Here is a 26009-nt window from a genome sequence, read left to right on the forward strand (position 1 = left end):
TTAGATGGTATCTCAGAGTAGTTTTGGTTTGCATTTCTCTGATGATTAAAGATGATGAGCATTTTTTCATGTCTCTGTAGACCATGCGCCTGCCTTCTTCAGAGAAGCTTCTGTTCATGTCTCTTACCTGCAACGAAATGGGATGACTTGTTTTTTTCTTAGTAATAATTTTGAGTTCTCTGTGGATTCTGGTTATTAAACCTTTGTCAGAAATATAGCTTGCAAAAATCTTCTCCCATTCTGTGTATTTGCTTTACTTAGTGTGTACTTGGCCATGCAGAAGCTTTTTAATTTGATCAGATCCCAGTAATGTATTTTTGATGTTGCTTAAATTGCCCGGGGTGTCCTCCTCATAAAGTATTCTCTGAGGGCAATTTTTTCAAGTGTTTCCTCTGCACACTTTCTTTCTTTTTTTTTTTTTTTTGTAGAGACAGGGTCTCACTTTATGGCCCTCGGTAGAGTGCTGGGGCCTCACACAGCTCACAGCAACTTCCAACTCCTGGGCTTAAGCGATTCTCTTGCCTCAGCCTCCCAAGTAGCTGGGACTACAGGTGCCTGCCATAACGCCCGGCTATTTTTTTTGGTTGCAGTTTGGCCGGGCCGGGTTTGAACCTGCCACCCTCGGTATATGGGGCTGGCGCCTTACGGACTGAGCCACAGGCGCCGCCCTCCCCTGCAAACTTTCTAAGAATTTTTATAGTTTCATGTCTTAAGTTTAAGTCCTTTAATCAGTGAGAATCAATTTTTTGTTAGAGGAGAAAGGTGTGGGTCCAGTTTCAGTCTTCTACAGGTTGCCAGCCAATTCACCCAGCACCATTTGTTGAATAGGCAATCTTTTCCCCAATTTATATTTTTGATAGGCTTATCAAAGATCAAATGACGATAATTGTCTGGGTTCACCTGTTGGTCTTCAATTCTGTTCCATACATCTACCTCTCTATTTTTGTGCCAGTACCACGCTGTTTTGATCACTATTGATTTATAGTATAGTCTGAAGTCTGGAAGTGTGATTTCTCCCAATTTGTTTTTATTTCTGAGTAAGGTCTTGGCTATTCGAGTTTTTTTCTGTTTCCATATAAAATGAAATACTAATTTTTCCAGGTCTGTAAAGTATGAGAGAGGTGCTTTAATAGGGATTGCATTAAATCTGTAGATTGCTTTAGGTAGTATAGACATTTTAACAATGTTGATTCTTCCCAGCCATGAGCATGGTATATTTTTCCATTTGTTAACATCTTCAGCTATTTCTTTTCTCAGAGTTTCATAGTTCTCTTTATAGAGCTCTTTCACGTCCTTAGTTAGATACACTCCCAGGTATTTCATCTTCTTTGGCACTATTATAAAGGGAATAGAGTCCTTGATTGTTTTTTCCCCTTGACTATTGTTGGTATATATAAAGGTTACAGATTTTTGAGTGTTAATTTTGTATCCTGAGATGTTGCTGTATTCCTTGATCATTTCTAGGAGTTTTGTAGTTGATTCCCTGGGGTTTTCCAGATATATAATCATATCATCTGCGAAGAGTGACAGTTTGATCTCCTCTGTTCCTATTTGGATCCCCTTGATTGCCTTCTCTTGCCTGATTGCAGTGGCTAAGACTTCCATTACAATGTTAAAAGCAGTGGAGACAGTGGGCATCCTTGCCTGGTTCCTGATCTGAGTGGAAATGATTTCAATTTTACTCCATTCAATACAATATTGGCTATGGGTTTGCTGTAGATGGCCTCTATCAGTTTAATATTTAGTACTATTTAGATGATATATTCTTTTTTTTTTTTTTTGTAGACCGAGTCTCACTTTGTTGCCCTAGGTAGAGTAGCATGGCGTCACAGCTCACAACAACCTCAAACTCCTGGGCTCAAGCAATTCTCCTGCCTCAGCCTTCCAAGCAGCTGAGACCACAGATGCCTACTACAATGCCTGTCTATTTTTTGGTTGTAGTTGTCACTGTTGTTTGGCAGGCCTGGGCTGGATTCGAACCCTCCAGCTCCAGTGTATGTGGCTGGTTCTGAGCTACAGGCGCATATATATATGAATATATATATTCATATGTATGTAAATTTTTTAAGAGACAAAGTCTCACTTTGTTGCCCTTGGTAGAGTGCCGTGGCATCATAGCTCACAGCAACCTCCAGCTCTTGGGTTTAGGCTAGTCTCTTGCCTCAGTCTCTCGAGTAGCTGGGACCACAGGCGCCCGCCATAACGCTCTGCTATTTTTTGTTGCAGTTTGGCCAGGGCCGGGTTTGAACTTGCCACCCTCAGTATGTGGGGCCGGCACCCAACTCACTGAACCACAGGCATTGCCCCAGATATATTCATTTTTAAATGTTTTTTATTTTTACAAATTTATGGGGTACACATACAATCTTATTACATGCATAGATTGCATAGTTGTTGAGTGAGGGCTTTTAGGGTATCTATCACTGATTAAGGTACATTGTTATTAATTAACTTATCATCATCTATACCCTTCTCAGTGACCCCCATTTTTTTTTTTGAGACAGAGTCTTATTTTGTTGCCCCCAGGAAGAGTGTCATGGCGTCATAGCTCACAGCAACCTTAGACTCTTGGGCTCAAGTGATTCTCTTGCCTTAGCCTCCGAGTAACTGTGACTACAGGTGCCCACCACAATGTCTGGCTATTTTTTTTTTTTTTTTGTAGAGATAGGGGTGTCACTCTAGCTCAGGCTAGTCTTGAACTTGTGAGGTCAAGTGATCCACTGGCCTTGGCCTCCCAGACTACGAGGATTACAGGTGTTAGGCACCATGCCCTGACTTACCCCATTTAAAAAAATCTTACAACACATTTTATCACTTTAAGCACTGGTATCTATACGAGATTAGCTTTGTTGTGGGTGAGGATTTTCACAGTAAAATATAGGTAGCTCCCTGGCTGGGTGTTCTGTCCCCATCATCATCCTCCCCTTCTGCTTACTTCTCTAAAATCAGGGTTTTTTGTTTGTTTGTTTGTTTGTTTGTTTGTTTCTGAAATGAAGTCTTCTCTCACCCAGGCTGGAGTGCAATGGTGTCATCATAGCTCACTGCAGCCTTGAACTCTCAGGCTCAGCCTTGATCCTCCTGCCTCAGTCTCCTGCGTACTATGGGTGTGCACCACCATGCCTAGCTTAAATCAGGCCTTCACCTTATGCTGCCCTGAGTTCCTGAGGAATCAGCAGTCCCTGAAGCTGGGACTGCTTGCAAGCTGACCTATCCAATGAGAGTCCTCAAGCCCAGCATTGGGACCCATGATGGCAGGTAAAGGGGATCAGGATAGGGTACGCACAGTTATAGCACTTTAGCATACAGATTATTTTGAGCAGAAGGCAACTAGAAACTATAGATGCAGAGAGAATTCTCTGCTTTTCCCTTTTTGCCTCAAAGCTAGGTATAAATTTCCCTTTAAGAAAATGATATGGCTGGGCGCAGTGGCTCATGCCTGTAATCCTAGTACTCTGGGAGGCCACGGTGGGCGGATGGCTTGAGCTCAGGAATTCAAGACCAGCCTGAGTGAGAGTGAGACCCCGTCTCTATTAAAAATGAAAAACTGAGGCAAGAGGATCACTTGAACCCAAGAGTTGGAGGTTGCTGTGAGCTACAATGACACAGCACTCTACTGAGGGCGAAAAAGTAAGACTCTGTCTCAAAAAAAAAAAAAAAGAAGGTGACATAAATTTCCCTTTGTGGAAGTGTTCCATCTTGTCCTTGGAGAGAAGGGAGTAATTTTTATCACTGGAGATGGAGAGTCAGTCCCATGATGAGTCCACAATAAACAAATTTTACTGAAATAACTAATCTTCCATTAGTTTCCCCCATATATTTCCTAGTCACTTCCCACAACATATCATTCCTCAAAGCTCAAACACCTTTTCCTTTGTTAAAATGAACGTATACAAGCTCCTGACTCTGACCCATCTTTGAGTTTCACTATTCTTCTGTGAATAGTGAAATTCTTCTCCATCGTTCATAAATACTGTGAATTTTGGTGTGCATTTTCTCCTGTTAATCTATCTTTTGTTAGCTGGAGGCCTGTGAATTAAAAAAGTGAGGTTTTTCTTTTCTGACACAATGATGGGTCCTCATTTTACAGACAGAACATTGAGGCTCGTAGAGGGGATTGCAGAGAAGGGATGGTAATTTCTTGAAGTCACAAGGAAACGTCTGAAACAGAATCTTGGACTGTGCTGTCCCTGGAAGGGAGCTGCCCAGGGCATTTGCACACTACACATGGGCCTCAGAACCTCCTATTCTTTGCCCCTTTAGCCTTCCAGGTGATGTGGTCTAGGAAATGAACCGAGGGGATGTGAGACAATGGCCTTACCCTTCTCCCACCTCTTCATCTTCTGATCCTCCCACCACGTGTCTCCTGAGCAGCTTGTGCTCACTCCAGCCAGACAGTGTGGTCCAGCCTGCAGCACTCAGCCATAACGTTGGCCTTTAGATCTGGGGAATCTAGCAGTGAGCCTTGTTCCCTGGAGGACAGATGGCTGAAGCCTCCTTGTCTGCAGAGGGAATTGCATGGGTCTCAGCACATCCTGCTGACTGCTGAATATGCTTTGTCTCAGTGCCATGGGTGGGGGACCTTCCTTGGAGGCCAGCCCCACCTCAGGGGCAGGCAGCTTCTTTAAGCCTGTGGGGTTTGTGATTTGTCTAGCTGCCTGGTTAGGAAGTTAAAACCTTCCAGGCAGTGCCTGAGGCTCAGTGAGTAGGATGTCGGCCCCTTATACTGAGGGTGGTGGGTTCAAACCCAGCCCTGGCCAAATTGCAACAAAAAAAATAGCCTAGCATTGTGGCGGGTGCCTGTAGTCCCAGCTACTCGGGAGGCTGAGGCAAGAGAATCACTTAAGCCCAAGAGTTTGAGGTTGCTGTGAGTTGTGATGCCATGGCACTCTACCAAGGGTGACAAAGTGAGACTGTGTCTCTAAAAAAAAAAAAAGTCTTCTTTCGCTTCTCATTGAACCAGTCACTTCCCAGATGGTATTATTTTATTTTATTTTTTTGAGACTGAGTCTCACTTTCTTGCCCCTGGTAGAGTGCGATGGTGTCACAGCTCACAGCAACCTCAAACTCTTGGGCTCAAATGATTCTCTTGCCTCGGCCTCCTGAGTAGCTGGGACTATAGGTGCCTGCAACAATGCCCGACTATTTTTAAAAGATGGGGTCTTGCTCTTGCTCAGCCTGGTCTCAAACCCATGAGGTCAAGGGATCCACTCACTTCGGTCTCCCAGAGTGCTGGGATTATAGGCGTGAGCCACTGCACCTGGTCCTGGATGCCATTATTTTAGAAGGAGCTCTGTCTGCCTTGCCATCTGGAGTGTGCAGACTTCGTTGGCAAGGTAAGTTCAAGTGAGACCTGTCCAAGAATAAACCATATCTCCCCTTCCCCTTCTTTTTGTTAGAAACAAGGTCTTGCTCTGTCACACACCACTGCAGTGGTGTGATCATAGCTCACTGCAATTTCAATGTCCCAGGCTCAAGCAATCTCCCTGCCTTAGCTAATTAAAAAAAAAATTTTTTTTTTGGAGATGGGGTCTTGCTGTGTTGCCCAGGCAGGGTTTGAACTCCTGGGCTCAAGCCATCCTCCTGCCTTGGCTTCCCACAGTGCTGAGTTTATAGGCATGAGACACCATGCTCAGCTTGATAATTTTGTTTTGATGCTACAGTTATAATGGTCATAGTAAGGGACAACTACTACGAGAACAGAAGTTCTCAAAGGGGCCTGGAATCCTGGGGGCTGCTGAGACCCTTCTAGAGTATCCATAAAACCAAATTATTTTATAATATTAAGATGTTCTTAGTCTTGGGCGGTGCCTGTGGCTCAGTTGGTAAGGCGCCGGCCCCATATACCGAGGGTGGCGGGTTCAAACCTGGCCCCGGCCAAACTGCAACCAAAAAATAGCCGGGCGTTGTGGCGGGTGCCTGTAGTCCCAGCTACTCGGGAGGCTGAGGCAAGAGAATCGCTTAAGCCCAGGAGTTGGAGGTTGCTGTGAGCTGCGTGAGGCCACGGCACTCTACCGAGGGCCATAAAGTGAGACTCTGTCTCTACAAAAAAAAAAAAAAAGATGTTCTTAGTCTTTACCCCTTTTGTTCCCTCACAACATGCATAGTGAGTTTTGCAGGGGATATTAGAAATCGCAGCAGGTTGAATGCAGAGCTGGAGCTGAGGACATAGCTGTCTCTGTTAAGCCGGTATTAGTAAGGTGTGGAAGCTGGGCATGGTAGCTCATGCCTATAATCCTAGCACTCTGAGAGGCTGAGGTGGAGGGATTGCTTTGAGCTCATGAGTTCGAGACCAGCCTGAGCAAAAGTGAGATCCCGTCTCTACTAACAAAAGAGGATTGCTTGAGCCGGAGTTGGGGGTTGCTGTGAGCTATGATGCCACTGCACTCTACCCAGGGGGACAGCTTGAGACTCTGTCTAAAAAAGAAAAAAAAAAAAAAGGGTGGCGCCTGTGGCTCAAGGAGTAGGGCACTAGCCCCATATACCGGGCGTGGCGGATTCAAGCCCCGCCTTGGCCAAAACTGCAAAAAAAAAAAAAAAAAAAAAAGGTGTGGATATGTTAAAAAAGCCCCTCTTCTCATGGATTATTATTATTTTTAGAAACATAAAAACATTATTTGTTATCATATAGTGTAGTTTGTTGTTGATTGTGATTTTAAAACTAATGAACAGTTTTAAAACTTTAGTTTTAATTTTTAAATGGTTAGTATCTAGCTGTAACTTACATAAATAGTTGCTTTTCAAGGTCTTCAGTGATTTTTAAGAATGTAAAGGGGTATCATGACCATAAAGTTTGGGAACTACTGATGTAGGGTAGAGGCCAAATCCTGAACACTGCCTTTTATTTATTCATTTATTTTTTATAAAGTTTTATTTATTTATTTATTTTTGTTGTTGTTGCAGTTGTCATTGTTGTTTAGCTGGCCCCAGCTGGGCTCAAACCCACCACCCTCGGTGCATGTGGCTGGCACAGTAACCATTGTGCTACAGGCGCCAAACCAACACTGCCTTTTTTAAAAAGTTAATTTTTGGTCAGGTGCAATGCACTCTGGAAGGCTAAGGCAGGTGGATCATTTGAGCTCAGGAGTTTGAGGTTTTCGTGAGCTGTGACACCAGGGCATTCCATCCAGGATAACAGAATGAGACTTTGTCTCAAAAAAAAAAAAGAAAGAAAGAAAGAAAAAGAGAGAGAGAGAAAGCAGCTGATTACTGCTGTAGAACAATGCTTTTAATCTCCATAAGCACCTCAATTGTGGCTCCAGTTTACAGATGGGAAAACAGACACAGAGTGGTTAAATCACTTTCCCGAAGTCATACAGCCACTGATGTGGAGCTGAGTTGTAGGAGGAGCAGGCCAGCAGAGGTGGCCTCAGGGTTTAATGAAAAGCCTCAAAGTCAAGGTGTAGTACACATCTGTGTTTAGTCTCTCCATGCCCAGCCTTCAATTCTTCATCTGGTAACAGCATGAGATGTTTCCTGAGGACCATCCATCTTTTTTTTTTATAGATTTTGGAGAACCAAGAGCTGCTTTTTCAGGGCAAAGAAAGGCCCCTGGCCACATGAAAACAAGAGGAATAACTGGCCCTTTGTGCATATAAATGGAAATAGTCCCCTCCGCTCCTCATCTGTCTACAGATCTGTGGATACAGACAATGTTCACAGAAGCAGTCATGAAACAGGCAGGGAGGTGAGGTTCTGGGGGTGGGGGGGTCCTCTACTGCTTTCCTTTGTGTGCTGGTTTTTGGAAGGTGGGAGTGGACGTGTACAGGTGGGTGGACAGGAGCATGGGTGAGGCTGAAGGTTAATGGAGGACAGGCTGTGGGGGGGCCCCCATGAGAACCCTGCCCCCACCCGTACCTCCAATGAGCTGCCTTCACCTTGGGCTGGCTGTGACCACTCCCTGCCATGTATGGGGCTACTCCGACTTGGACCTCTGAACTCTCCTCTAGCTGTGGGTAATTTGGGGACATCTCAAGAGAGTCTGTGTATCAGGGCAGGGTCCCTCAAAAACAGGTGCTTGAGGGTGGGTGAGCTGGGTTGGGAGGTGCCAAAGGCTGGGACAGAGCGGGGGTCACTTCTCACTGTGGAAAACCTTCTAGGACATACCTGAACCGGGTTTGCCAGGTGGCTCCTGCAGGGCATTCCCAGTAGGAATTCTGATGACACTGGGTGCCTCACGGGTGTTGCCAGCCAACCCTCTAGGGTGGTTTATAATTCAGGATGGTGACTCTTAGTTGAGACCTAAGCATCAGGGGGAATGTGGGCCAGTGGCTAACAGCATTTAGTGGGGGACAGGGTGCTCTGCCTGGCCCCGCAGTGAGAACAGCTGGCCAGGACCTGGTTGGGGTCTTTGGTTGTGGCTTTCCCAAGACACTAATGCAGTCAGGAAACCTCCAGCTCTGGCCACTGAGCTCTGTGAGGGGGAAAGCTTGTGGGGCTCACTGCAGGGGTTTGGGACAACACCCAGACATTGCAAAGAGCCAGGGACTGGAGCCCTATAGCTTTCTTATCTTTCTCACTTTCAAACACTTCTTCCAGTAGCTAACAAAGCCGGTTCTTCTATGATTCCTCAGGGGACAGACCCAAGCAGGGTGCTTCACCAAGGGACAAGGACCACTCCCATTCAAAAGCCCTTTGATTCAGTGTTTTTTATTTTTTTCCTCTTTTTTAATGTCATGCAATAATTCACAGTCCCAAGCCCACGGTTTTCAAACAAGGTAGGAAAAAAGAAGCAAAGGAATTTGGTGGTGGTGGTTGTTTTGTTTTTTCTTCTTTTGTTATTTCAAGCAGAACCAAATGTCAGAAAAAAGTGCCTCTTTTCTCAACCAATAATTTTTTTGTACTTTTAAAAATCATTTATTATTATTATTTTTAAATTGATTTCTGCAGGCAGTAATAGTAGGGTTTGGTATAACCGGCAAGCACTCCTGTGTCTGAACGTGTGTGGATGCGAGTGTATCTGGTGGTCCGTGTGGGGCGCTGGATGTCCACTTCCTCCCGCTCTCTGCCACAAGGCCACCAGCTCGCATTTACCAGGGAAAGGAAAGATTCGATTGAGATGATAAAACTCATCAATAGAAGCTATTTTTTCCCCCATTTTTTTCTTTTAAAAATGTTTTTTTGTGTGTGTATGTGTTTTTTTCCATGTTTCCCAAGGTTCTCCAAAAATGTCTGAGTTAATTCAAATCCCTTGACGCCATGGTTTGTCTGCCCTCTGCCCCCCACCCAAGATCCCCTGTTGTGGGTGGGTGGGCGGGGATCGGGGCTGGGTGGGGGGTGCTGTTGCTTCCCAGGAGAGTGTGTTCTGGCCAAGGGGCTTTGTGGGACACCCTTGTGGTCCAGCCCTGGCCCCTTCAGAGTCTGGGATCTCTCTGCTGGCCCTCTCCTGGGCCCTCTGTGCTGGGCCCCGTGGCCTCTGCGTGGGGTGTGTGCGTGGGGTGCGTGGGGTGCCAGGCGGGCCCACTCCGCCCAGACTTAGCACCAGTCGTCATCACTTTCACTGTAGGGGTCATGCAGGCCCTTTCGGGAGCCCGGCCCTTGGGGCCTGGCCAGTCCGTGCGCCGGGTAGTAGCCGTTGGGGAGTCGCCGGTGCCGGGAAGGCGAGGCGCAGGCCGGGCCCGAGGTCCGGGGAGTCCTGGGCGAGCGCCCAGTGGCGCCTGAGGATGTGTGTCGCACAGCGGGTGGTGCATCGTAGGCCCCGGCTATGGCCTCTTCATTGCCCAAGCTGCCTCGGCCATCAGCTTCATCATAGTCGGAGCTCCGGTAGTAGCTGTGGTGCCAGGGACCCGGGGGTCCTTCGGACACGTGTGGGCCGGATGCCGGCCACCGCGCCCCGCTATGACGACAGGCCCTAGGGGACTCGCTCCGGGCAGGGCCTAGGGCCCGCCGCTCCATCCCTGGTGAGCGGCTGCTGCCGTGGCCCCCCGTGGGTGGCCGCTCCCCGGCCAGAGGCTCGGCTGCTGAGCCCGGGTACCTCCGAGGGCCGCTGGTGGCCACTCGGCCTGGCCTGGCCACTGCCTGCTGCTGCTGCTGCTGCTGTTGCGGGGGCCCTGAGCCGCCGGCCTTACGGATCACGGGGGAATAGGACACGTGTGGCCGGGGGGTGGAGGGGGTCTGGGGGAGCTGGCGGCGCCCCCGCCTCGGAGTGCTGGTACCAGATGTTGAGGGGGCTGGGCTTCCACTTACGGAACTACTGCCCTACACGAAAATTGAAACAAAGGAAATCAAAAAAAAAGGTACCACAAAATCAACCAGAAGGAGATGGGAGGAGACACAGAGGATGGGGAGGAAGAGAGAGGTCGGGAGAGGGACCAGAGGGAAGGGAGGAAGGAGGAGGACAGGGCCGGGAGACACAGGACATCAGAATGGAAAAAAAGGAGAAAAGCAACAGCCACAGGGGGAGGAGTGGGAGTGAGAGAGACAAGAAGGAGGGGAGTCGAAAACCAACACAACAAAGTGAAAAGAGAAATGAGAAATGGAGTTTTGTAAGTTTTGGGGTTAAAATAGCAGAAGTTTCAAAAATTACTCACAGGCGTCCAGAGGACAGAAATCATAATTGAAACAGAAAGGGAAGCTGGGTTAAAGGAAAGCGAAAGGCGAGGGGCAGCACAGCCCTGAACTTAAATGTGATCCACAACCAAAGAGGAAACAGCTGCGGTTGGGTGAGGAGGGGGCGGTGGGCAGGCAAGGGTCTGGGGAGATGGAGTGGGGAGCCAGTGTGGCAGAGGGGGCAGTTTGCATCCCCACCGGGTAGTGGGTAGCCTGATGCCGGGCAGGGTTGGACGTCACAGCCCACCAAGGATCAGGGACCCACTTGTCTGGAGTGGCCATTGGCCTTTGGCTGGGGGACTTTCTGTGTGTGATGGATGGCTGATCAGCCCCTCTCCTCCTCCCAGCCCTTGAGCCCTGGCCCAGGTTGCTGCACACCGCACCCACCTGCCTGTGTGCCATGTGCTCGCGACCCTCACTGGGTGAGCGGGACCAGCGTTGGTCCCTGGCCCGGGCCCGGCCAGGGTCAGGCCGCTCTTGGATGTAGCGCTCCTTGTCAGGGGGTGGGTGGTGGTGGTGGTGGTGGTGGTGATGGTGTTGCCGATGCTTTCTGTCCTTGGGCCGGCCCCGCTCCTGGTCTCGCTCCTTTGATGGCAGGTCCCCAGATTGGGTGGTCATGCTCAAGTCTGTCCCCAAGCCTGCGCCGGGTGGGGTCACACAGACAGCCATGAGGGTGGGGTGGGGTGGATGTGCACATAGGAGACCACCTTGAGGTCTGGGGGCCCTAGAGAGAGGCCTGACCCTGGACCATGGCAAGGAAGCCCTGAAGCCATTATTGCCTAGCCCTCTCTGTCCCCTCTCCATGGACCCCTCCCCTTTTCCACCCTCAGTGTCTCCTCTGCCTGGCTTTCTCATCTGGAGCCTCCTGTCCCTGGGCCCCCATGGGGGTGCCCACCTGTGTCCACATCGGTATAGCGGCCCAGAGAGCGCTCAGAGGCACGGTGGCCACGGTCACGGCGCCGCTGGTGGTGCCGCTGGTTCTCCTCAGGTGGGACCCGCTCTAGCGAGTAGTCTTCCAGGCGCCGGGCCTTGGGGCCCAGCACAGAGGCTGAGCGCTTCATGGGGCTGGTATCTGAGATGGTCTGGATGGGGGGACAGGCCAGGGGGCCAGGGTCAGCGGTTAGCACCAGGTGGTGATGATCCTTCCCGCCCCATCGCAGCAGCCCATTGGGTGGCCTCCAGTGACGGTCCAGGGGCAGGGGCTGGGGGGTGCTGTGGGTCCCTAGCTTCTCCAAGTCAACCAGGCCCTGAGCACAGCCCAGCTTACCTGCTTTGAGGACAGGCTGAGACTGAGAGCTCTTTTGTCCTCAGGAGACAGGGTTAAGGACCTTTCTGGATTCTGGCCAGGAGGCCCCATCTGATCCCCACCTCCCAGCCCCGGGCCTAGGCTAGGTCTGGTAGGTTGACCGAAGGGAAGCTCTCCCCACATTCAGGGTACAAACCTGGGAACCTGGCTTTGTGGCCTCACCCCAGCCCCGGCCCAGCCTGATCTCCAGGTATGATGGGAGCTGTTGCCTCCCATGGCTGGGTGACCTGATCCGGGAGGCCTGATCCGCATCCAGGTTCAGGGCCTACGCTGTGCTCTCCTGCCCTTCAACTCTGGTTCTCTCTGCTTAGATCCAGGCTAGCTAGCTCCCAGGAGGCCAACCTGGCATCTGAGGCCCTAGAGGGCTCCCTCTTCCCATCCTTGGGGTACTGCACCCCAGGTCAAGCCTTGACAGAACCCTTATTTACAGAAGGCATAAGAGGTAAGAAGGAAGGTGGGTAAGACACCCCCTCCACCCACACTAAGGCCCAGCCTAGCTGACCTCCGGAGACATCGCCCTAGGCAGGAGGCTGCAGGGCCAGGGGGTCCGTGGTGTTAGGGGAACAAGCAGGATGGGCCTGGTCAGCCTGGCCCTGATCCTGGTGTGGGGGCTCTGAAGAGAAGGAGGTGGAGGTGGCCCCGCCCTGCCAGGGCAAACTCGGGGCACACACAGGACACAACACACAAGGAAGGGGCTCCATGGGGGGAAGGGGTTGCGGCCTGCAAAGAAAGAGGGGACTTGGGGGCGGTGAGAGAGATGATGGGACTCCCACGAGGGGGGGTGGGGAGGAAGAGGGGGCCGGAGCCCACAGGGCGGTGGGCGGGTACAGTACATACACTGAGGTTATTCCCACGTGGCCGGCCCCTCCTCCTCTGTCACAGCCCCACGGGATGGTGCACACAGAAAAAACAGAAAGAAGAAAATAAATATAAAAGGCAAGAGGGAGAGTGAGGTGGTGGTACGTGGAGGGGGTGCCAAGGAAGGACTCCAGATAAGTGAAGTTGAGGAGAGAAAGGAGGGAGGAAAGGAAAAGTTAAAAGTCCCTGGTGAGTGGGGTAGGTGCCCTGGGGCCCGGGTGGCTGCCCTCCCATGAGTACAGAGGAGACAGACAGGTGACACGGACAGACAGATGGCAAAGGCATGGGACTGACACATGGGACAGGGTGGCCATGGAGCCACATGCGATGCACCCCCGACCCTGGCCCCAGCTGACACTTGAAGCTTCCAGTGGTGGTTGTCCTCTGGGCTTGTCCCAACCCTCTCCTGGGGCCCAGCAACTCAATTTTGAGCTAGGACAGGAATGGGAAGGCACATGCACACTGGGTGTCTCCACCCTAGGTTTGCAGCAGCCAGAGGCCAGGACCTTGGGCGACTCTGGCCCAACTAGGCACACAGCACAGCCTCCCACCCTATGCACACACAGCGCGGCACAGCACACGGGAAGCTTGATGCAGCCTGATGTGCTCAGTCCTGGTGTTCATGGTCCTCAAGTGGTGGGCTGGGCCCATGGGCCCCTGCCTCTCAGGCTGGGCAGGCAGCCAAACATGCCTCCAGCTCCCAGCCCCTCTGTCCTGGTGAGCCTGTTGCAGTGGGATCACCCCCGACTCAGGCAAGAGGGCCGGGCAGCTGGATAAAGCAGCCACACACAGACACACAATCAGGCCCACGCCCCTGCCCCGCCCACAGTCCCCACTGACATCAGACAAAATACAAACCCCAGCTACCCGCAGACCCACTAAGGATTCTGCTACCTGGCCCCAGGACCTTCCACGTACTATGTGCAGGCCACGTGGGCATGTCTATGTACGCACGTGTCGTATGTATGCACAGTGCATAGATGCCCGTGCGTGTGTGCAGTCTGTGCATTGGTGGGCACACACCTGCATGCATGGTGTGCACGTGTGCTCAGGTGTGTGTGTGGAGGGTTAGTGATCACAGCTGTCACCTGGCTCTGATGAATCCTCTCTCCCCTCAGCACCCACAAACTTGCCCCAGGGTTGCCCTCTGTTAGGGAGGGCGGCCTCCAGGTGCTCCAAGCATGGCCAGGAGAGGGACAGATGGTCCCACCCTGGGCTGGGGCCCAGAAGGAAGGACTGCACAGTGGGCAGGGACTGTGGATGAGGGTGACCAACATCACTGCAGACTTCAGGGGTCCAGCCCTGCCAGGTGTGGAGAGGGGGCCTAGTCCCAGAGTGGTGGGTAAAAGCTCTCACCTGGTTCTCTGCAGGGAGGCGGGGCATGGAGGCAGCCCGGGTCTGGCCTTCCATGGGGAGGTAGTGCTCACTGTCTGAGTAGCCGTCTCTGCCTATCTCTTGCATCTCCACGGACTGTGGGGCAGATGGTGAGGCTGGGTGAGCCTTGGGGCCTTACACAGGGATCCTAGGGGTAGTCTGGCATCTGCAGAGGTGCAGGTATGAGGGCCCCCGACACCTCTCTCCTGAACCACCTGGCCTCCAGAGAGCTGTGAGGGCAGTGTGGGGAGGGGAAAACAGTGGCACCTGAGAGTCGGGCTGGCTGTTGGGCATGTCAGTAGGGGGACCCCGCTCTGGGCTCCACGTGCCCGTCTTCTGGAACATCTCCTGGGCTCGCTGGGTCACCCAGGATGGGCTTTCCTTGATGCCACCCTCATGAGCCATCCTGTGTGGGGGACAGAGGCCAGGATGGGGGTGGGTGCTTGGGGGGCTTCTGGAACCTAGGCACCAGTGACCCCACACCCTGCCTCCTGGCTGGAGCCACACTCACAGGCCTCCTCCTGGGTCCAGCTGGGTGGAGGGGAGGGCATTCTGGCTGGGAACACCCTCCTGCGTTGGGGATGGGGGCTCCATGCGCTGGAACATGAGTGGTGTCCGGTCCTGGCAGAGGCAGCAGAGAGTAGCATGTGAGCACAAGGGTGGGGGCAGGGGGCCAGAAGTCATTCTGACACCTCTTGCCACCCCCTCCTCAGGTTTGATCTAGCAAGACTTGAGTTTCTTCTAAATTCACCTAGAGCTGGCCCACTTCTCATCTCTCTATCAAGTCACAAAGTCACAGCCCCCTCTTTTCCCTGCTGGACCAGGGCAGGTGCCTCCTCCCAGGTCTCTTGGCTCCCACCCTCACCGCCATCACAGTCTGTTCCCCCCCAGAGCCACCAGAGGGTGCCTGTGAGCACCTGAGTCAGGTTATAACCACCTTGGCTCAAGAACCCTCCACAGCTCCCAAGACTTTGGTAAAAGTCTTGAGTCCTCCCTGCAGCCCTCAAAACCCTGAAGGATCTCCCCTATCACCTCCCAGAACTTCTTCACTCATTCTGTTCCACTACACCCACCTCCTCACTGTTCCCCTAACGCCCCAGGCTTGGCCCAGCCTCAGGGACTTTGCGCTGGCTTTTCCTTCTGCTTGGGATGCCCTTCCCCAGATATCTCCTTGGCCTACTCCCTTCCCTTTTCTTTCATGACTTTGCTTAGATGTCACCTCCTCAGAGAGGCCCCCTCTAACCATCCATTTCTCATTGCACACCCCCTCTCTGGGGCATTTTGCTCCATTTCCCCCCATGACGCATCCTCTCTGCTGCCATGTTATGTGATTCAGTCATGTGTTATGGTCAGCATTTTCCCACCTGGAATGCTCAGTCCCTGAGGACAAGGATTCTTGTCTGTTTTGCTCATAGCTGGACCCTTTAGGGCCAAGAATAGTACCTGGCACATAGTAGGTGCTCAATAAGTATCAGTGGCACAGTTGAACTGATCCATGCTACATGTCCTTGGTAAGTCCCTATTTTGAGGGGACCTGCCCTGGGGTTTGGCTGCAACTGTGCTCCATTCTGGTTGGTTCCCATGGTGACAAGCATCACCCCCAGCTCCAATGTTCCAGAGTGATGGACAACATACCTGCTCCTCACGCATGGCCTGTAGCTTCTTGGCCTTGCTCTGGCGGTAATATTCCATGATCATCATAGCTGCATAGATCTTCCCCACCGTCAGGTCTGTGGCTAGGGACACAGGACGGGAGCCAACCTTGGAACCCTGGTCCCAGGTCCTTATGTGGGCCAGCCCTATCCCCGTGCCTTCCCCAGGCCTCCTCTTTCCTTCCCTCTCCATCCATCCCTGGGGGTCAGAGCCCAGGGGCTGGGCCTAGCTCTTACACTTGTGAGGTGTGACTAGCAGGTCCAGAGTTTTTTGTGACAGGTTGGGCCAAATGGCCATCATCTCCTTCCGAAGTTCAGCATCCATCTGCTGTTTGTCAGCTCCACCTGCAACATGGGTGCAGACAAGATGCTGACTGCTGGACAAGATGTCAACTGGACTCTGGGTCAGTCACAAAGCCAGCAGCACCCAAGAATGAGGCTGCAACTGTGCTCCATTCTGGTCGGTTCTAAAACCACCACTCTGGGGCCAGGCGTGGTAGCTCATGCCTGTAATTCTGCACTCTGGGAGGCTGAGGCGGGTAGATTGCCCTGAGCTCACAGTTTTGAGACCAGCCTGAGCTGGAGCAAGACCTTGTCCCTAAAAATAGCTGGGTGCTGTGGCGGACACTTGTAGTCCCAGCTACTTGGGAGGCTGAGACAAGAGAATCGCTTGAGCCCAAGAATTTGAGGTTGTTGTGAGCTGTGATGCCACAGCACTCTGCCAGGGGCAACAAAGTGAGACTCTGTCTCAAAAATAAATAATAATAAAACCCCCAGCACTCTGGTCCTCATGGAGTGGCCCAGAGGAGGTCCTGGGCAGCTCTGGAGGAATGGCCGTATGGGCTCTGGTTTTCTGCAGGGCCAGGTGCTGTGGAGTGGCTGCATGGGAGAGAGTGCAGCAGTAGAGGGATTTGGTGACGCTGGCTCCCTTTACTGACTGCTTGATTTAGGTTACTCTATTGCTTGGTGCCTTAGTTTTCCCATCTGTGAAATGGAGATGACAGCAACAGCTCTTGTCTTACCTGATTGTTTGATGATCAAATTAGTTAATGTATGTGCATACTGTGCCTGTCATGATTATTTATTTTTATTGAGACAGAGTCTCACTTTGTTGTCCTCTGTAGAGTGCTGTGATGTCACAACTCACAGCAATCTCAAATTCTTGGGCTTCAGCCTCCCAAGTAACTGGGACTATAGGTGCCCACTACAGTGCCCAGCTATTTTTTATTGCAATTGTCATTGTTGTTTAGCTAGCCTGGGCTGGCTTCCAACTGCCACCCTCAGTGTATGTGGCTGGCACCATAACCACTGTGCTACGGGCGCGGCGCTGATTATTTATTTTGAGTTAGGATCTTGCTTTGTTGACCAGGCTACAGTGCAATGGCACAATCATAACTTATTATAGCCTCCAGCTCCTGGGCTCAACTGATCCTTCCGCTTTCAGCCTCCCAGGTAGTTGGGACTACAGGAGCATGCCACCATGCCTGACCAATTTTTTTGTAGAGATAGGATCTCAGTATGTTGCTTTGGCTGGTCCTAAACTCCTAGCCTCAAGTGATTCTCCCACCTTGGCTTCCCAAAGCACCTGGATTACAGGCTTGAGTCACTGGACACGGCTAGGAAAATTCTTTCTGAAGGAGCTTTCTGCTGATGTACAGGGAGAGCTCAGCTATTATTCTGGAGTGAGGATTTTGAGGTGACGAGGAGCATTAAACTTTTCTGCCCCTTCTCACTGCCACCTAAAGCCTCTGTCCAGGTCTCTTGTCCCCACCATCCCAGTCTATTCCCCCTGCAGCCACCACAGGACATGCATGCACACCTGAGTCAGGCTGTTTTCCTCCACTGTTCAGACTACTTGGTGGCTCCCATTTCACTCAGGGAAAACTCCTAGTTTTCCCTGCAAGCTCATAAGGCCCTGAACTCTCTGCCTTCATCTCTTCTACTCTGTTCCAGCCACACCAACCTCCTCGTTGTTCCTCAAGCATGCCAAGCATGGTCCTGCCTCAGAACCTTTGCACAAACTGTTTTCTTTGCCAGAATCAGTCTTTTTATAAAATCTATGTGGCTATCTTCCTCATCTCTTCATTCAGGTCTCTGCTCAACCCTTTTTTTCTTTCTTTCTTTTTTTTATTGAGAAACAGAGTCTTACTTTGTCGCCCCTGGTAGAGTTCCATGGCATTATAGCTCACAGCAGCCTCAGACTCTTGGGCTCAAGCGATTCTCTTGCCTCAGCCTACAGGTAACTGCCACAACACCCGGCTATTTTTAGAGATGGGGGTCTCGCTCTTGCTCAGAGCTGGTCTCAAACTCGTGAGCTCAGGCGATCTGCCCACCTCAGCCACCTAGAGTGCTAGGATTACAGGCTTGAGCCACCCCGGCCTCAACCCCTTTTCAAAAAGATTTGCCAACTGACTCCCTGTCTTAAACCGCTTCCCCATTCACCTTCTATGCCTTTCTCTTGCTTTGATTTCTCTTCTTGGTATTTATCATCTCATGTGGTTGTTCTCCATCTCAGCCCCTAGAGGGCGAGCTTCATGGGTGGGGTCTTTAGACCTTGTAGCTGTGGAGGCTACTGATGTAGGAGGCTGTGGTCACTGGGCCCAAGCTGATGGGGGTGAGGCTGATTGGTAGGTCTGGACTCAGGTCAGGAGGTCAAGATCATGGCGGGAGGTCTTTGGGCAAAACTCTTTTGTCGTTGGGCTCTCGATAGCAACCTATAACTTTTTTTCTTTCCTCATGGGAAGCAGCTGGAATGCATGGTTCTCTTTATTGCCTACTGTAGCCAACTGAGGTGCCCAGGGTCTTTGTATCCTCTTGTCAGAGGCAGGGAAAGAAGAGACTGTGAAATTTCCTGTTAAAAGTCACTTTCAGACTCGGTGCCTGAGGCTCAGCGGGTAGGGCACCAGCCACATACACCAGAGCTGGTGGGTTTGAATCCAGCCCGGGCCCGCCAAACAACAATGACAACTACAACCAAAAAATAGCCGGGTGTTGTGGCAAGTGCCTGTAGTCCCAGCTACTCGGGAGGCTGAGGCAAGAGAAGCACTTAAGCCCAAGAGTTAGAGGTTGCTGTGAGCTGTGACACCACAGCACTCTACCTAGGGCCACATAGCGAGATCCTGGTTCAAAAAAAAAAAATCACTTTCAGCTGCATGTGGTGGCTCATGCTTTGGGAGGCTGAAGTGGGAGGATTGTTTAAGGCCAGGAGTTCAAGACCAGCCCGGGTAACATAGGGAGACCCTGTCTCTACAAAAAATAGAAAAATTAGCTGGGCATGGTGGTGGGTGCCTGTAGTCTTGGAGATATGGCCTTGAAGGAGATAATTAGGAGGTCTGCGAGGCTCTAAGCCAGTATGTTTGGTGTCATTATAAAAAGAGGGAGAGGGATATGTGTGCCCAGAGAAAATGCGGCAAGAAGGCAGCTCCCTGAAAGCCAAGGAGAGAGGCCGTAGGAGAAGACAAACCTGCCGGTACCTTGATCTTGAACTTTCAGCCTCCAGAACTGTGACAAAATAATTTTCTGTTGTTTAAGCTACTCAGTCTGTAGTAATTAGTTATGGCAGCCAGAGGTGACCAAGATACCTGTTCTTAGCATCTGAATTAGGTAATGGATTAAGAGAAACTTTCTCAACCTCAGGCAGCACTGCTGACATATTGGGGCCAGATCATTCTTGGTTGTGGGGGGCCAACCTGTGTACTGTATCTCCCCAACGCTCCAAGCCCTCACAACCAAGACTGTCCCCAGATGCTGCAAGGAGTCTCCCTGGAGGATAAAATCACCCCGATAGAGAACCCCAACCTTAGACTCTTTGTGCCTCAATTCACTAGAAAGCCTTACATTCAGAAGTGTCATTTGCTTTCAAAAAATGGGGAAATCATGGGGAAATCCTTAGCCAATGTCATGGGGTTCACTCAGGGCTGAGTTGCAGGGTTGTTCCTTCTCAGGCACAGAATTATTAACACATTAACTGCCATGTGAGTGGTATTTAACTTATGCTAGTTTTGAACCCAGGGGCCTTGAGAAGCACATAGTATCACTTACACGTCTCTCACACAGTGGCAGGACTGCCACACTAGAAAGAAGTATTTCTTTGGGACTACAGTGTTTTGTTAGGTCAAGAGATGCATGGGTTATATATGCTTCACAAACCCTTGCCTCAAAACCCATGTGAATTAAATACAACTCACACGGTGGCTGATGTGCTTGACCTAATAAAGTGCTGTGGCCCCAAAGACAATTTTTTTTTTTTTTTTTTTTTTTGCGTGGCAGTCAGTGTGTTCTAACACATTGGGGCTTTCAGGGTAGGGGTCCCCCTGCAAGTGGGCAGTGGTCTCCCACAAATTGGTCCTGTCTCAGAGTTGGCTGCCAAAGGGTGTTTCCCTCTTTTGTCTCCTTTTTCACGCCACTGGTGAACATCCTCATCACGGGGTCTGTCCCAGACATGGTAAGACATTAAGCACCATTGTTGGTCTCTTTGCACCAGATGCCTTTAGCACCAGCACCTTCCTAGCCGTGACAACCAAAAATTGTCCCCAGACATTACCTGTTGTCCCCGGGGGCAGAACTGCATCTGGAAGAACCATTGGCTAAGGGTTTCATCTGTTACCTGCACTCTAAACCCTCCCCCTGCTCTTTTTTTTCCCTTCACAGCTTTCTCACTTTATAACATGCTAGCATTTCACTCAATTGTTGCCCATTTTCCCTCAGCCCCACAAGAACTGGTGTTTTGTCTTTCAGTGCCTTATCTAAGTTCTGAGGACAGGGCTGGGCACACAGTAGGCACTCAACAGATGCTCTTGTTCAGTGAACTATGACCAAACATGGCTGCCAGTTTCAGGCTGATACTACTTGCCAGGGAGCCACGGCAGGTCAGAGCACTGTGGCTCTCACAGGTTGTTGCAGAACCCGCACCCAGACAGAGCCTGAGCTCTGGTCATGGCTCCCCTGTGTTTGGGAGGAGGAAAGGGCTGGACAGGGATCTTTGGTTGGTTGGCCACATTGAACCTCGAAGGAGGATCTGGGCTGGCTGAGGGTAGGGTTAGCCCTGATTTTTGCCTTTTCTTTTTTTTTTTTTTGGCCGGGGCTGGGTTTGAACCCGCCACCCGCATATGGGACCGGCGCTCTACCCCTTTGAGCCACAGGCGCCGCCCGATTTTTGCCTTTTCTAAGGCAATAGCAAAAGGCATTCCTATTTGGAGATGAGGAAGTTGAGGACAGTGCAGCCAAAGGTCTGTTACTAGTGAACTCTGGGCTTCTCTCTTCTCCTTGTAATCTCCCAGGGCTGGCTACAGCCTGGCTGTTAGTACCCAGCCAGCACAGAGTGATAAAGCCTTGGCTGTGAGCTCTCAGCAGAAGTCAGAAGTCAGAATGGGCTGATATTTTGCTATGCTAACTGGGTTTATGTTTGTTCAGCAGGCGGTTGGCTGTGCCTAGAGTGGTGGGGGCAGGGGGAAGAAAGAGGGTTGGGTTGGAAGAGGGACTTCATGGGTCCTGACATAATGCTCAGAAGAAAAAGAAACAGAAAGACAGAAGGATTTTCCTCAGATGAGAATGAATTGCTTCTGGATGGGGAGAACAGAGGAGTGGGTGGGAGAAACATCTGTTGGAATGATAATCCTGTCATGGTAATAAAGTGAAACTGTGAGTTTAACAGCTTTTCTCAGTTCTGGGTTCTTCTAGTGCAGGGGTTCTCTCTCTCTCTCTCATTCTTCCTAATGCTGCAGCCCTTAATACAGTTCCTGTGGGTCGCGACCCACAGGTTGAGAACCACTGTTCTACTGAATCACTTAACAGATGGACTGGGGGGCGGCGGGGCGGAGATAGAGACAGAGAGAGAATGAATGAGGGGGACCTGCCTCTTCTTTCCAAAGTTTCCAGCTGAGAGCGGCAGCACACTTTTTGAGAATCTGAAGAATGACTGAGGTTAATCCATACCCCTCCATGGTCCTGCTAGAAAGGAAGCTCAGTGTGTTTAGAAAGTGAATTGAGCTGTTGATAATGAAGCCTGTTATGCTCACCCAAGACTCACATCTGCTAAAAGGCTTGCCGTTGTTATCACTGTTATAATTATTGTCCCCATGCCCTCTGCCAAGCTTCCTTAACCCTGAGAGCCTAGCTCAACTGTGGATCTCTGAGAGGGGCCAGGCATCCTCACTGAGGACAAGATGGGGAAGGTCCCTGAGGAGATTGGAGGAGCCTTGCCTTCAGGGGGCTGAGCAGCATCTGGTGTAGGAGCCATGGGCAGCCACATTCCCGGGAGTTGTTTACTTATTTTTTTGACACAGGGTTTCATTTTGTTGCTTAAGATGGAGTGCAGTGGCCTCATCATAGCTCACCACAGCCTCAAATTCTGAGACAATGCTCCTATCTTAACCTCTCGAGTAGCTGGGACTCTAAGAGTGAGCCACCAGGCCTGACCCATTTTTCTATTTTTTGTAGAGACAACATCTCACTGTTGCTTAAGCTTGTCTCAAATTCCTGGCTTCAAGTGATCCTCCTACCTCAGCCTCCCAAAGTGCTAGGATTGTAGGTATAAGCCACCATGCCCTTTTGCAACCCTCAGGAAGGGAATCTGGCAGGTGTCATAGAGGCTGGACTTCTTGGGGTCACACAGAGGGGTTCTGTGAAGTTAAGAACTTTGGAAGTTCATTCCGAAGTAAAAGAATGGTCCTTTTGACCTGTTCCTGGAAAGTGAGGTGTTTTTTTTTTTTGAGACAGAGACTCACTTTGTCACCCTTGGTAGAGTGCATGGCAACCTCAAACTCTTGGGCTCAAGATGATCCTCTTGCCTCAGCCTCCCAAGCAGCTGGGACTACAGGCGCCTGCCACAATACCTGCTATTTTTTTTTAGAGATGGGGGTCTTGCTCTTGCTCAGGCTGGTCTTGAACTCCTGAGTTCAAACTCAGACTCCCAGAGTGCTGGGATTACAGACATAAGCCACTATGCCCAGCATGGGGAGTAAGTCCCTGGCATGGTCTTTCTGATAAAAGTGTCTTTGGGGCCTTGGACATGCAGTATCTATGTGACCTCTGGAGTAGTTGTTGACTGAATAACTAAGGTCAGTCATGGTCCTACATGACCCAATAAAAACCTTGGACACCAAGGTCCAGGTGAGGTTCCCTTCTTGGCAGTATACTACACGTATTGTCACACATCGCAGGGAGAATTAAGTACGGTCACAGGATGTGACTGAGAGAAGACAATTGGAAGCTCATGCCTGGTGTCTCCTGGACACTGCTCCATCTTTTTCTTTTGCAGATTTTAATCTGTGTCTTTTCACTGTAATAAACTGTAATCATAAGTATAACACTTTTCTCAGTTCTGAGTCCTTCTAGTAAACCGGTGATTCCAAATGTGGTCTCAGGCCCTCCTAATGCAGATCCCAGAGGACAATAGCAGCTGGTTATAAAAGCATTATGTACCCAGAGTGGGTATGTTGTTAGACCCATTTCACAGATGAGGGGATAGTGGCAGGCAGAATTCTAAAGCTGTCTCCTCTCTCCTTGTGACTCTGGTTATTATTATCATCCTTATTTTTTGAGACAGAGTCTCACTATGTTGCCGCTGGTAGAGTGCCCCATAGCGTCACAGCTCACAGCAACCTCAAACTCTTAGGGTTAAGCAATTCTCTTGCCTCAGCCTCCCAAGTAGCTGGGACTACAGGCACACGCCACAATGCCTGGCTATTTTTTTGTTGTAGTTGTCATTGTTGTTTAGTAGACCTGGGCCGGGTTCGAACCTGCCAGCCCCAGTGTATGTGGCTGGCGCCCTAACCACTGAGATATGGGTGCCAAGCTGTGATTCTGGTTATTGAATCAAACACTGATTTAGAGACTCTTCTGAAAGGACTTTGCAGATATAATAAAAATGCCAAGTCAGCTGACCTTAAAATATGAAGATTATCTGGCCAATCATGTGAGCCCTTGGAAGACAGAATGTTTTCTCTGGCCAGTGGCAGAAGGGGAAGTCAGAGAGGATTAGGGCACATGAAGGATTAGATGTACCTCCAGAAGATAAAAGTTAAAAATCCAATGATGAAACAGGGACCTCAGCCCCACAGCTGCAAGGACCTAAATTTGGTTTAACATCTGAATGAAATTGGAAGTAGATTTTTTCCTCAATACTCTACAGAAGAGCCCAGCTTGACTGACACCTCGATTTTGAGACCCTGAGTCCAGAACTTTGAGCTAAGAAATGGGTGTTCTTAATCTATTAAGTCTGTGGTCATTTGTTCTGCAGCAGTACAGTTAGCTAATACAGGAACTGAGGTTTGAGGAGGGTGAGTCACCCACCAAGGCTTACAGTGAAGACAGGGCAGGTGGGACATGACTCTCCCACTTGATGTAATTACAAGGGAACTGCTGTCCCTCTTCTGTTTCCTGGCCAGCTTCAACCATGCTGATGAGGGAGCAGCTTGAGGCAGGAAGCAGAGCAACAATAGGGATGGAACCTGGGCCCACAGTGGTGACATGCATCAAGTTGCCTAGCAATTCGGGGCGACTCACCCCTGACTTGTTTCATGAGCCAATAACTTCCATCAGGTGCCAAAAAAGGGCTTTTATTTCCCTTCCCTACCTTCCACCAGCCTCATCCTGGGTCCTTTCAGTTCTTTCTTGCTCATTTTGGTGGCTCATTACGTTCTCTTTCCTTTCCCTGTTACGTTTCTCAGCACAAACATCTTCTCTCCATCTCACCCAACCCCCTGCCTTCCCTGCCACTTCCTCCTGAGTCTTGCCACATGGCCTCAGCTCATCCTCCCCCTTTTACCCTGGAAGGAGTATGTGTCCCTGAGACTTAGTCCTCTATCCACCTGACCTCCCAGTGGTTTCAGAGGGGCTCACCCCTTTCCACCCTCTGCGAGACCATTCAACTGGGTCCTTTCCCAACTCCCTTCTTACCATTTCCTCTCGTGATCCGAGACTCTCTTTCTGCCCTTCTTTCCCATCAGCCTCTGAACCACATCATATCCACTCTCAGGCCTCCAAAATCTACTCTAGGCAGAGGAGCCTTGGCCCTTTCCCCACAGTTCCCTTGGTCAAAGTGACTATGAGACTGGTCACTTGTGATCCTTATCCTTGGCCACCTCCAGGCAGTGCCTGACATAGTTGGACCCCTTTCTCTAAGAGCTGCTCCTCTACCCAGCCTCCAGGAACCCATACTATGCCCAGGTCTCCACTGACTCCCCAGCTGCTCCTTCTTTATCCCCTGGAAGGATGGACAATGAGCCCCAGGCTCAGTATTTAGGGGTCTCTCAGTTTCCACACATCCACCAGGAAAGCTCATCTGGTCTCCTGGCTTAATATGTGTGAGTCTTGCCCCAGACCAGTCTGGAGGCCTCTCCCCTAAACCTGTGGTGCCCAATACTAGGCCGCAGACTGGTACCCATTTTGGCCTGTTAGAAATCTGGCCACAAAGCAGAAGGTGAGAAGTGGGTAAGTGAGTGAAGTTTTATCTGTATTTATAGCTTCTCCCCATTGCTCAAGTCACTGCCTGAGCTCCATTTCCTGTCAGATTCTCCCCACTCACTCTAGTCTGTGGAAAAATGGTCACCTATGAAACAGGTCCCTGGTGCCAGAAAGGCTGGGGACCACTGCCCTAAACAACAGGTTGGAGAGCCCCCTGCCACCTCTCATCTCCATGTTCCACAGCCAACATCTGGCTGCCCTTTATCTCAAACCTGGCTCTCCCACCCTGTCTCCAAAATAGGATGCGGCAGCTCTGTCCTCCAGGTTAGGCTCCAATCCCCATATCCCATCTGTCAGCCATCCTGCTGACTCAACCTTCAGGAAACACCCAGAGTCCAAACAATCCACAGACTCTCTGTCTAAGCTGCCATTCAGACTTCACACCCAGCCTGGTGTCCTCCCCATCTATCATCCCTGCAGTGCCAGAGGGAAACTGTTCAGATGTAAATTTGGTCTGGTACCTCCTTGGGTCTGGACCTGCATAGAGCCCCCTTGCTCACAGCGTGAGGCAGTTCAACATGGTGACTGGGTGCCCCTTGCTCACTGGCTTACCCCTGCCCCAGGGCCTTTGAATCTGTTGGTCCTTCTGCTTGGGGCACCTTCCCCCCCAGGTATTCACGTGACTCATCCCCTCATCTTCTCAACAGAGGACCCTTCCTCATCTGCCACCGGAAATGTAAGCTGTTGGGGGCCCCATGCTTACATGAAAGGTGTGCACTAAATGTTTGCTGAACTAATGAATGAGGATTGGGACAGGGACAGAGTCTCCTCTGGCTTTGGCCACAAAGGGGGTGATCACTGGCTGTCCC

The 26009-nt window shown here is 50.6% G+C and overlaps 1 protein-coding gene across 14 annotated transcripts in view; it reads right to left on the reverse strand.

Moving 5' to 3' along the window:
- Nucleotides 1–8635: 8635 nt before the first annotated feature.
- The window catches only part of CACNA1A (calcium voltage-gated channel subunit alpha1 A), a 358837-nt gene continuing 341463 nt past the window's right edge, over nucleotides 8636–26009 (reverse strand). For 10 of the 14 annotated variants that reach the window (XM_053584930.1, XM_053584936.1, XM_053584927.1 and 7 more), the window contains 9 exons: nucleotides 15973–16080; nucleotides 15719–15819; nucleotides 14595–14704; nucleotides 14351–14489; nucleotides 14066–14179; nucleotides 12689–12724; nucleotides 11441–11627; nucleotides 10933–11183; nucleotides 8636–10194 (listed from right to left, as the gene is read on the reverse strand). In XM_053584930.1, coding sequence (XP_053440905.1) covers nucleotides 9472–10194; nucleotides 10933–11183; nucleotides 11441–11627; nucleotides 12689–12724; nucleotides 14066–14179; nucleotides 14351–14489; nucleotides 14595–14704; nucleotides 15719–15819; nucleotides 15973–16080 — 1769 coding nt within the window. In that variant the 3' untranslated portion in view covers nucleotides 8636–9471. The remainder of the gene's footprint in view (nucleotides 10195–10932; nucleotides 11184–11440; nucleotides 11628–12688; nucleotides 12725–14065; nucleotides 14180–14350; nucleotides 14490–14594; nucleotides 14705–15718; nucleotides 15820–15972; nucleotides 16081–26009) is intronic. The other 4 variants (XM_053584931.1, XM_053584933.1, XM_053584939.1 and 1 more) reach the window with 3 other exon arrangements.

Source organism: Nycticebus coucang, chromosome 3 (genome assembly GCF_027406575.1).
Source record: "Nycticebus coucang isolate mNycCou1 chromosome 3, mNycCou1.pri, whole genome shotgun sequence".
NCBI lineage: Eukaryota > Metazoa > Chordata > Mammalia > Primates > Lorisidae > Nycticebus > Nycticebus coucang.